This window comes from Lycorma delicatula, chromosome 4 (genome assembly GCF_047948215.1).
Source record: "Lycorma delicatula isolate Av1 chromosome 4, ASM4794821v1, whole genome shotgun sequence".
NCBI lineage: Eukaryota > Metazoa > Arthropoda > Insecta > Hemiptera > Fulgoridae > Lycorma > Lycorma delicatula.
In genome coordinates this window covers 103,277,425-103,290,683 of record NC_134458.1, presented here as the reverse complement: position 1 = coordinate 103,290,683, position 13,259 = coordinate 103,277,425, and the positions used below count along the sequence as shown (strand labels likewise).

The 13,259-nt window shown below is 28.4% G+C and overlaps 1 protein-coding gene across 6 annotated transcripts in view; it reads right to left on the bottom strand.

The window, feature by feature from the left end:
• Window positions 1–9,669, bottom strand: part of E(bx) (nucleosome-remodeling factor subunit NURF301 E(bx)) — a 190,009-nt gene extending 180,340 nt beyond the window's left edge. For 5 of the 6 annotated variants that reach the window (XM_075363866.1, XM_075363870.1, XM_075363868.1 and 2 more), the window contains exon 1: window positions 8,097–9,669. In XM_075363866.1, the coding sequence (XP_075219981.1) occupies window positions 8,097–9,123 (1,027 nt within the window). In that variant the 5' untranslated portion in view covers window positions 9,124–9,669. The remainder of the gene's footprint in view (window positions 1–8,096) is intronic. The other variant, XM_075363871.1, reaches the window with a different exon arrangement.
• Window positions 9,670–13,259: the final 3,590 nt, after the last annotated feature.

Genomic DNA, 13,259 nt, shown 5'->3' with positions numbered 1-13,259 from the left:
AGTTTATAGTTAAATATTTTTCCCAAAAATATTTACTTCAACCAACCCTTTTTCTGTTATCAGAGTTCATCTTATATAAACAAAATTGCACACTCCTTAAAAATACAATCGTTATTTAAAAAAATTATTTTTAAAAAGATCAATACAACAATAAATAAATTTATTCACAGTATTTTCCATACCAAAATTTTTTTTGCTCAATGTATATACAATATAATAATAAATATACTGAACAACTAATGGTAGGTTTGCGCACAATTTTCAAAAAAAGGGTATTACCAAAATTAGTCAGTTATTCCCACATCGGCTAATAATATTTACCATTCATTTTATACCTAATTACTTCACACTGGTAAAAAATGAACCAATCAGTTGGGGAAGTGGTAGTGAAGGGGTGGGTAGTAGCAGAATAGCATCTACATCACTTTCTCTTGGGTTTGATTTTCAGCAAGGGTCTTGGATTTTCAAGCTCTTTCAGCAACCAATTTAAATAAGGTGGCTGGATATGTTAATAATATGCCTGTACTATAGTTAAAGGTGAAATATAATATACTTCTTCCAAACATTCTGAGCAAATTATTAGTATTAGTATCTTCCACAGCAGAGTTTTCAATAGCAATTTTATTAAAAATTCCAGCAGTTTGCTTACCTTTTTAAGAAAATAACAATTAAAATGAGTCACTAAAACTCCACTGAGGATGTGATAATTAGCTCCAAATGATGTTAGGAAGTACAAGTTCCATTAATTTGAAAGTGAATCATTTATCATTTTTAATAAATCTGTACTATCACTTTTCATGTTATCAAATAATATAGTAAATGACTTGCTAAAAAGTTAAAAAACAATAATAATAACCAAAAAGCTTAATAAAAATATTTCATGGATAGATGTTACGTTGTTATCTATTTATTTATTTTTTTCTATAAGCCCCAAACTACAGCCGATTGTAATTGAAATGTTTTAAAAAAAGTTTTAATTATAATTTTGAAGTTCTTGATTTTAATGAACTAAAATGCAGAAGGAAATGGAACAATAATATACACATATATATATATATATATATATATATATATATATATGGCTGCATAATAAAAGAATGATTATAATTAATGAGTAGATTAACTAAGAGACATTAAATAACAATTTTGCTTCTTAATTTATATAAAAAAAGTAAATTATTAAAAAAACAAGTAATTTTATTTTATAGGCAACACTGCTTGATAAACCGCATAAAAAATCAATTAAACTTTGTTACTTAGCCTTATTATTTAGTAACAACGAACAAAAATTTGGGTGTATATAAACAAACACACAGACATACTCGCTATCGTTAACATTCTAATTTAAACTGGATTAGCAAATACTAAGAATACATTATCACTACAAACAGAGTTGTTACATAAAAAAATTAATAACTTTTATAACAAATTGGTTACAAAAACAATTTTCTTAAACAACAAAAGCTAGTATTCTTATTATCTAAAATGTAGAAAAGATGCAGAAATTCAATCAAACGAATTACAAAATTTGTTTCAGATTCTTTCAAAATAAGAAATTTAATTCTCAGTAAAAAAAATAAGTAAAAATTTGTTTTTAAGTGCACTGACCTACAGATAGCAATCTTGGTTCTATACTGGGGACAACTGAAAAAGCTGGAGAAGTTCCAAAAACTAGCACAGTATTTTGGGAATCCAGTAGTTTCACTTCATCTTTAACCAAACTATCCTGGATCGTACACAATATATCACAATTATGAAACACAACATCAGGACTCAATTTCATTTTATCTGTACAGTAGTAATCTTTTCAAGCATACATTCTGGGATAAGTAAGCATTATATATGAATTCTGCAGAGCAATAAAGTATGTGTTAAAAAATCAACACAATAACAATTTGGAAAGCATAAATTTAACAAAGATGAAAAACCATTCAAAATGACAGAATGACCCTCAAAAACCCAAAGTGTTTAGGTAAAATAAACACACATCCACAAACCTAAAAAAATAAGTGGAAACACCAATAAATTAATACTAAACCTCTAGTTAATGAAATCATCCATGTAATTACATGTGAATAAGAGTAATGGAAAACTATGGGATTGTCTTATACTACTTCCAGTAGCAAATTAATAAAATATTATAATTTTTTTTAAATCCTAAAGATTGCATATACGATGTTATGTATCACACATAACATTTTTACACTAGTAAACACTACAATTAATTTTATTCCTTAATATACACTTAATACAATTGTAATATGCTGCAGAATAATAATAAAAATAATTATAATGGGATGATGCTTCCACTTCCAAGGAATTCATGATCTATTCAGTACTGCACTACTGTACATTAATTGAATTTTTTTTATTAAAGAAGACTTCAAAGATAACAAGGGGAAAATCATTTTTTCATTAATAAATCTAGGTAATTTTTTATATAAAAGCACAAAACAGTAATTAAAAGAACTACCCAAGCAATTAACTTATATAATAAACATTACATTATTAACTTAAAAAAAATAAAATTAATTCAATAGCAATGAATATACAATACAAACAACAAAAGAAAAAAGGTAGATCCAAACAAAACGATTAAATCTAATGTCAGTTGCAGGTTGGAATCATATTGTATGAAAAAAATATAAAGCAAGTTATTCTATTTACACCAATGAACAACATATTATCACAAATACATAGATACTGATGTTATTTTGATTTTTTTTTTCACAATATAAATTAAATTACGAATTAGCAAATAAGAAGTAAATAATTAAATCCTGAGTAAGAAAACAATTATAACTGGTTGCTACAAAAAATGGTAAATCAGCATCACCTCACAACCAACAAATTCTGTAACTGGAACATTTCAAAAACAGAATTCTAAAAAAAAAAAATAAATGTTTTATTCAAAGTAGGAATAACATTTCAGAGGTCTAAAACCACACTAAATAAGGCACCAAAAATAAACCTTTTACCATGATAGTAACAAAATATAACTATTTACATTACAAAAATAATACTCGTATCCAACAACTTTTTATTACTCCACCCACGTTCTTTTGCACTAATCTGCCCTCATCTGGAAAATTTCAATATTATAAAATGATTAAAAACAATGTCAAATTTTATTTCTCTCAAGATATATTAAAATTCTAGATCACTTCAACCACAATAGAGATGAGAGTTATTAACTTTAAATTTAAAAAAACTGACTGTTTTTAATAACTTTATACTACTGAATCTTGCCTGATGAAGCAAAGATCAATTTTTTTTAAATTTGTGACTAAAATAATAAAAAAATGTTATAATAGTTTATATACTACTGTATATAAACTTAAATTTACAGTAGCCTACTGTAAAATATTTGTTTGTTAGCGTAACAAAACATTTAAAAAAAATTAAAAACAATGTATTAAATTATCTATATATACCACATTGTGATTAATTTTACACACTTTTTTTACTGAAAAAAGTTTAAAAAACGTTTTTATAATGAAAAAGGGTTTTTCTTTAAAACTGTTTATACAGCATATAGTACTTATATGGTTCCAAAACATGGATTTGGAAAAAAGAATAGACATATTCTGAAATTTCTAAGATGTTAGTAAGGAGAGAGATGTAAGGAATTAAATGATCAAAGTGAATATGCAAGAGTTATTTAATAAGTCAAGGAAGAATATATTATATGCCATAAAGTAAAAATAAAAGGCAGATGGATAAAATATGTACTTGGAAGAACCAACAATTTTCTTGAGTAAAGAAGCAGAGGCGAAAAATATACAAGACATTGAACAGATTTATACAAAGAACAAAATAACACAGGTATGAAGACAGAATTCAGATAAAAAGGGATAATGAAAAAGGTTCCACAAGACCTACACTGGGCAAATTCATCATCAATAGCGATTATATGTAATTTTACACAACCGTATTGTATTTTCCTCCTGTTACACGAACTGTTTGGTTGTGCATTTTACTACTTTTCAGATATATCAAACAGTTCCTCCAAGTATTCATATCCATATAAAAGCAACTAACTTCTACTAGGATTTGAACCTCTGTACCTTTGTTTTCGAAAATCAACTATTAAACAATTGAATTGTGACAAGTTAACTCTAGACCAGCCCAGTGGGGTTTTTTTTTTTAGATATGCGCAGATATGTTTTTGTGATATGCACAGAATTTCAACATTTTTTTAAATTATTGTGAACTAGCTGCTGTTAGTTGAACTATTGTAAACAATGTCTAGGCCAACACTGGGCCAATACAAGCAACAGTCTAAGATGTGTAATAAAAGGCCTTTATAATTTTCAATGTTTTGAGAAAGACCATGCGGCAAAAGCACAGCAAACAAGTACTCCCTCAAAAATGGTTCTTTAACTAATTTTACAGTTGAGGAGAAAATAATTTTATTAAAAAATATTTATCACATAATGAAACATTTTACGTAACTTAATTAGAATGTGAAATGACATACTATTTTAACTTTACACAAACTTTCACACAGATATAAACATCCAAACTGCAGATCTGACAACATCAGTACAGATTAGTAACAATGGCAATCACCTTAGTTACACAAACTAAAGAGATACCTTTCACTGGTTTATCATTATACTAATCACACATAACATTAAATATTAAACCATAATTCAATTTGATGGAATAGTGATTTAATGTTTGATATAATGGATGCATCGCAACTGATTTCAACCAATTTAATAGAACAATTATCATTAAACTACTCAGATAATATAAAAAATTATCCATTTACTGAAACATAAAAAGTGATTCAAATCAATAAGGCCACCAGCTATGTTTAGTGTAAACAGTCAATTGACAAAACTGATATCAAATATATATAATTAGCTACACAATTAAATAGCAAACAGTGGTAATTTAGTGATAGCCTAAGGAATCAAATAACTTAATTACATTCTGCACGGATTTCACTGATATTTTAAATAGTTATTCAATTATGATTATTACAATCATTTCCACTAATAAATATATTTCATTTTTGCTAAAAGATGATGCAAGTTAATGTGTTGTAGAACAGTGCAACTGCACTCATAGCCTATAAATAAAGACTGATTCTGGACGGAAATCATTATTACACGTATAGCAAATAAATATACAAAATACCCATCATATGATAATAACCATCATGGGAAATTAAAGTAACTTACTGTGTTATCAATTCTTGTTAACAAAAATAATAGAAATAATGAGCAGCTGGAAAGTGGCTTCACATTTACAAAATGGCTTAAAATCTAGTCACCATAATTACACAAAAAGATGTCAATAAAATAAAATTATACAGACTTAAGTTTTAGTTAAACATGGTACATCTCATGAAATGTTTTTCTTATTCTAATACAAATCATTAGACAAGTTATAAAACTGTTTCATAACTTAAAAAATTCTAAGCAGTTTGCCGCATTTTTTTCAATGCTTGCTTAAATTTGTTAATGTAAAACAAATTAAATAAAAAACCTAAATGACAAAAATCACAACCCATGTAACAACAAAATCTTTCAATGGTATTGGAAGATATATTTTAATTAATGTTCTAATGACACATCTAAATCTAGATCTGCTAAAAGGTAGCTCATCCCGATTCACATACCCTTAACGATTAAATCACCAACCATTTTTTCACAATATATTACAAAGCTTTATTTGAAACCAAATTAATTGAACAGAATAAGCAGGGCTGAGCAGAGTTTAGGAAATCTGCAACTAACAGACAAGTGAGTTCTGATAATTTATTTCCTTACTTTTTTTTAAATGAATTACAAACTCTTCAATTACAGTCTCTGATGAGAGATGAATTTTGAAGCATATGAAAAATAAAACCCGACTGGGACTTAAACCAGGACCTTCCAGATGAAAGAAAGATATACTACCATTACACAATGTTGATAGAATATGATAACATAATATTACCACCTATACTATTAGTAATATGATTACTCATAAGTATTACCTACCACTATAAAAAAAAGTAGTTAATTATATGGATAACCCATTTGTTTACATTTGTAGCCTGCTGTTAATTCACATTAATATGCTATTACCCATGAGAATTACTCAGCTCTGAAAGAACACATGATTACTTTGTTGACTCTAACTCTGAATGTGTTTTAAACAATTTATTACAATCCAAAAAGTTCAACTTTGTAATAATTTTGATATAACGAGGCAAAAAACAGTTATTAAAAATGTAAATATTTAATGTTTTTATGTAATCATAATATATTAAATTTTGTTCAAACAATTAAATCATTTAATCAGAAAACATGTTAGTTAATGTATTTCCACAAGTTTATTTATTTACTTCCTTTGTGTATGTTTACATGCGATTTTTTTATAACACGTATTTTATGAAATGTAGCCAATAAGAACATTTTATCATGAAAATTATCTGTTAAGACAACAAAAGTTAATTTCCTAATCCAAAATTAATTAACAAAGAAATTAATAAATACATTAAATATTAAAAAATAAAGTTTTAAAGTCTTCTTTTGTAAAATGTTATAACTTCTTTAATAAATCTATAAAATTATTTTTCTCATAATTTCTAAAACCCTGTCTTTAATTTTAATCAATAATATAATAATATTTTTTAGAAATTATTTTTATGGGTAAAATGTTGATAGCATGCATAATAACAGCTATTTTTTTTTCTTATTTCACATTAAAATAATATTACAAAAACAAAACAGTGACTTCATAGATAAAGGCTCATAATGTCCCTGTAACAAATTTTCTTTAAAAGTACACAGCCTGTGACAAAATGCAAAATAGAGAACTGTATTTCTTAACTAGTTAGTTTAATATTTCTGCCATGAAAAAGACTGAATCAAACAAAACTGATGGCTCTGATGAGATAAAGTAGCTACTTTTAATTATCAATGAGGAGCTGACATTTAATATTAACAACTTTTTAAAAATATTTACAAGTGTGAATGTATAAATATGTAAACATACATTGGATAGGAATAGCTAAGGATTTACAATGTTTCAAATATGTTCTAAACAACTTCTTAACTAAATAATACAACTACTACTAAGCAAGTAGTACTGTCTTTCTTATCAACCGGTCCAAAGTGGGTTTGTTGGGCATCTTCTTCCCATAAAATAGTTTTTAATAACATAATGTAGATTTCTGCAACACCAAGTTCATTTAAAATATCAACACATGTTTCAGAACAACAAAAAATGATTATAAAGATAAACTTACAGACCAGTAAAAGCTATAGTACTAAAAAATTACACAACAAAATACAGTATTATATACATTAACACTGTAATAAACAACACTTATATAAAGAAAACAAACTCATCAAGTATAAGAACTCAGCCTGAGTTTCACTCAATTAAAAACTGCTTAAAGCGCATTCTTCATTAAAAAAAAAATTACTAATTTCAACATCTGGGATGCTATATTCACAAAAATAAGTCAAAAGAAAAAATTTTTTTTACAAACAACGAAGAAAAGCAAACTAATGTTAATATATTAAAAAAAATACAATGTTTCTATCATTTTTGAGGGACTAACAAAAATAACTTAAAGAAAGACAGACTACCAAATAAAATAACACAAAATGTTTTAGAACAAAATTGGATAATGTAATGTTAGATTTAGAGAAAATGCATTTAATGTAAATCAATAAAAATAAATTCAACAAGTCCATAATGGTTTCCTTCTGATAAACAGGCTTTTTCAGTAACTAAATATAATATAGTTTCAACAAAATAAAAAAAACCAATTGAAATCAAAGGTTGGGAAATTTTCTGGTTAGTTCATCAAAGAATAAAAATCACAAATTCATATAACAACTTTCTCCTATACGTATGACAATAGACATAACATATTCATATTAACAAAATGTCAGTAAAATATATATTTGTATCTGTGAAAAAAAATTCACAGGCTATTGCCATACACTTTTAGTTATCACTTAGTTTTTATCAAATGTTACTCTAATAGCAATGGGTAAACATAAACAAAATAAATTACATTTTGACATGAAAAATATAACAACAGGTAAATAATAAATAAAATATTTTTTTAAAAATTGAATTACCTTCATGAATAAGATCTTCTCTTACAGGATTAGTAATCAAAAATAAGTCTGTGAGAAACTGAAGCACTTTCAATCTGTTTTCAACATCCGTAAAAGGATACTCACATGTATTTAAAATATGCAAAACAACGGAATCAAAATTTTTATCACTTTCAACATATGCTCTTAAAACTTCAGCCCACGTCATAGAATCAATAAAATATAATACTATATTAACACTGTCTTTCTGATCAAGTGGTCCAAAGTGAGTTTGTTGGGCATCTTCTTCCCGTAAAATAGCTTTTAATAACATAATGTGGATTTCTGCAAGTAAATATGTTTGATCTTCATACATTAAAACAGCACAAAAATCTTCAAAACGAAAGGGAGACAACCGCACTAATGTCCTAAAATGTCGAAGCACTTCATATATTGAGAGGGCTTGCATCACTAAATCTTTAGGAATAAGAAGATCATCAGATGACTTTGGTAAATCCAATGGGGGTATTTCACGGTTTTGTAACCATACTGGTTCTGGGCTGGGACATCTTATGTATGAATAAGATTTCCTAGCAGTGCCACTAACAGTACTGTAACTAGATAATGAAAAATCACTATCACTTAAATCATCCTTACCTTCTCCACTTTCATCACATTCACTATCACTTCTCAATAATAGGTCGTCATCATGATCACTTTTACCACTGGAGTCATCCCCAAAATCAGAACCATAATGGTACTCTGAATATTTTTCTTCAACAGCATCTGGATTATAACCCCTTCTATGATAAGATCCTCCTCTACCTCTTAATGACTTAGGTCTCCCTCTAATTCTTGTGCTTCTCCTACTACTTTCACTACCAAAGGGAGATGAGGCTCTAGATGCAGTTGGTGTGCTAGTCTGGGAGTTTGGAGTCTCAGAACCTCTGTTTTCGTAATTTAGCAAATATTTAGGCTTTTTTAATAGATGATACTGAAATTTCTTAGGTCTCTCCATAACAACAGACTTTGGGGGCCTCCCCCTTCTCTTAGTACCCCTTGCTGACATTTTGTACGTTCAGCTGTCAATTAGCGAAGGTTATATTACACGTGGGTAATGAAAACACACATTTGTAAACAAATCGAAATGACATAACTTTATCAAGACGGAATCCATGTTTGCAGTCCGATCTTTGCGCCATTTTCACTTGAGGTCACGTGACCTTCGGCTGCAAAGGCAACTTCATTATTAAAATTCCGTTAAATTATAATTAATAATTAAACAACAGTTCAAATTCAACACAAACACCAAGTACAAGCACAAACCACCAACCCATTACGGCATTACGAGCAACAAAATTATTCCACTGACGCGAAATATAAGGTGAAAATGAACCTCCTAGTGGTGACATAAAACTACCTCTGATTGGTCCTCGTTGAATGCCGCCATGGCTGTTAGGTTCCTACCAGACGGTTTTAAATTTTATTTAAAAAAATTACACCACTTTTACACCATTAAATACAATTATTATTTACCTCGTAATATAAAACTTATAATAAAACTGCAATTCAACTTAAAAATCAAATATCTTCAATAAATTACTATGATGCCTTTCAGCGTCCCCACCAATCACAATAAGCTTTGCAAAATGTTATTTACATTTTATTGACACATCAACTTAGATGGCAGCAGCATTGATCTCAGCCCCTGGATCATCAAAGTAGCTAAATAGATCATTTAAAACCGAACACAATCATCTAATACGACTTTTCACAAAGTGTACTAAAATTTAATATAATGTAAGATTTGTCCCACAATTCATACTTGTTCATACATCACAACCACAAGACGTAAAAAGTTGGGAAATAATTAAAAATAAAAATTCTGAGTTCGTATATAGAATATTAAAAATACAAATAATCACACAAAAATGATACTATAATTAAATTTGCTACTTAACTGAAATTAACATCGACACTTGTGAGTTCTTGAAATATAATGCTACTTTATCGCATGGACTAATTAATGTGGACTTTACGAAGAAAAGTAATGTTTATTATTTTATTTTCAATTATTTTTTGGATAAATATGTCAAACACGTAAACCGATGAAACTCTTTCTTTGTGCAATAAGTAGAACGAAAATTATAACTACTATCAGATAGTAATGAATGAAAAATTTGATATCAGCGCTTTAGCGGCTGGAAATATAATTATGATGGATGTGGAGCCACAGCGGTTAATACAACACTGAAGGCAAATAAGTTTTGTTGAATTTGTTAGCCTTAGTAATTTCAAGAAATCTGGGTTAACAACTAACCCACAAAATAAAAATTCGGAGTAAATAATTTTTTTATCGATAGCAATACTTTTTCTCACCTTAGACAAAATGCTAAGAAATTAAAAGGGAGCAAAATAATTTCATTGAAAGATTCCAAATTCTGATTGATGTGATAAGTACACAGAGATATATACTACAAATTGGCTAAAAACCACAAAACTTTCAAAGAAAGAAAAACATAATTTCATCACTTAATTTAATTTTGCCCCTAACTGCAAATCAACCGTTATTAATTAATACAAATACATGTATTCAATATAATAATGATGTAATTGAATGAAAACAAGTAATATTAATTATTTCTAATGACAGCTAGCTAATCCTGTTTTTATTTTTATGTATGATTTTTATAATCATTATAAAATATATTTAAACTATTAAAACTATCAAAATTCTGGGAAGGATGGGCTGAAATAAACCTAATTTCCATTTTAGACCCTTTGCAAGACAGTAAACTATCCTAATATACTTTCTTACCATCTACTGTTATCTGGTAGGATCACTGACTTGGAAACTAAATTTTTTGAACAGTGGTTTCAACATAAGCCTACATCTTAAATGCCTGTCAGGTAAAGTTGCTTTCTTAGTTTTTCCAACTAAAAAATGTTCCACTATATAATGCTGTATTCCAAAAGTAAATACATACGAGAGGTTACCTCTAAAGTAAAGATCATATCACTGTAAAAAAGTTTATTATGAAAACTTAAAAATATTTTATATTTTTCTTAAAGCACATATCTTATACTACTTCTATATATAATTGCTACATGAATTAAGACATTTATTGTAGCAATATATCATCTTCAACACATCCTCATCATATTCTTCTGCTGCCAGTCCATTTAGCCACTGATTAACAGCATTTTTAAGTTCATCATCATTTACGAACTGCTTACCACTCAAAAATTCTTTCAATTTTCCAAACAAATGGTAATCAGAAGGTGCTAAGTTCAGACTATATGGTGGGTGATTGTAAATTTTCCATCCATACGTTCTCAGTAAATCACGTGTCGGACCCGCAACATGTGAACATACTTATTAAACAGCAGGACAATGCCATTGGTCAACCGCCCACATCACCAATTTTGAATGTTGTGCCATTACTTACATAGAGTTTCACAATAGGCTACTGCATTTATAGTCATTCCACATGGCATGAAATCAATCAGCAGTATGCCAAACCGTTCCTAAAAGTCTGTGGCCATCAGTTTGCATCCAAATGGCTATGGCTTGACGTTTGTTGGTCTGGTTGGTGATTGAGGATAATGCCATTCACTTGATTGCCGTTTCTCTCTGGCATGTAATATGAAATCCATGTTTCATTGCCAGTAACAATTGAATTAAGGAACTCATTACCTCTTTCTATGTAGTGCATCAAAAATTCCAAAGCAGATCCCATTCACTTTTTTCTCTGACGTTCCGTTAAAACGTGCACAAACCTTTCTGAAGCCTAAATGGTCATGAACAATGTGACCATTAACAGCTCTTGAAACATCAGGAAAAAGAAGGGCCAGGTCGAAAATTGTTGAGCGATGATCTTTTCTGATTTCATCATAGACACGTTTCAACAAGTCCACTGTGATTATTGAGAGCCTCCCCGAACGTTCTCATCATGCACATAATTTCTAATTCTTTCACACCATTTTCAGATGTTTCCGGCATTAATTACATTATCACCATACACAGTAACCAACTGCCTATAAATTTCAGCTGCCTTACATTTTGATGGTTTAAAAAATGTATGATTCCTTGTATTTCACAGTCGGTGGCAACATTGATTTTCCTATTGGTTTTATAATGTAATAAAATACATTATAAAATGTATTCAAAGATACGCCAACACAACAACTTATTGACAACAATGCAGTGTGTACATTACTAGCATGACCATGAACGACACAGGTTCGCCAACTTTAACAAGAGAAATTTCCAAGCGGTCTTTACTTTAGAGATATCCCTCACACATATATATATATATATATATATACAAACACACACACATAAATATGGGTATCATATCTAACTAGGTCATCTGTAATTCTCCCATTTCTTCTTAAAAAGCATAAAGTTGAGCCCAATTCTTTAATGATCTCTGAAAAATTAAGTAAAAAATGTTTTTGAATAACACCCCAAAGGTGATGATTAAAAAAAGGGTTGTTAAGACTGCGAGAGCTAAAGCTAAACCTAGAGCAACATTTCTCTTAGAAAGTAACCTACCTCTAATAAGTAATCTTTTTTTAAATCAATTCTATGGGAGTTTGAAAACGCTTTTTAAGATTGATGGAAATCAATCTTTTCTTTAAATCTGTCAATTTTTTTTGCACTTTCATAATAAAAGCAGTAAATATTTAAGCAATGACATTTTGTTGAGATAGTAAAAGTCTATATATGTAAATGGAAAAGCTCTTACCGAATCACTAGAAATTCTCTTATTCTTAAATAATTAGAAAATTGAAATATTGCATAATTACTGTAGTTATTTTAATAAAAATAGGGATGAAAAATCCCAAGAAGTTTAATTTCCATCCTCCTAAAAAAGTATCTGATATCATTTAATGGTGAAATATTCATTGCCTTATTTTCTCACTTTGTAAATAATTTAAAAGCTTAAATTTGGCATAGTTATTCCAAAAAGAATGTTTCATTAAAATAAGCAAAAACTATTTTAATTAACAATTCTAACAGTTTAAAAGGGGATTCCTAAACTTAAAAATTCAGTATTGCTTGTGTATTAGTTAGAATACGTACATATAAATAAATTTATCATGTTAAGTAAGAATATTTACAGATGTGACTTTCTTACTTAATTTTTTCAAGTAAACAATTTAGTTTTTCAATGGCAGTTTTTCTTTATAATGTTTGTT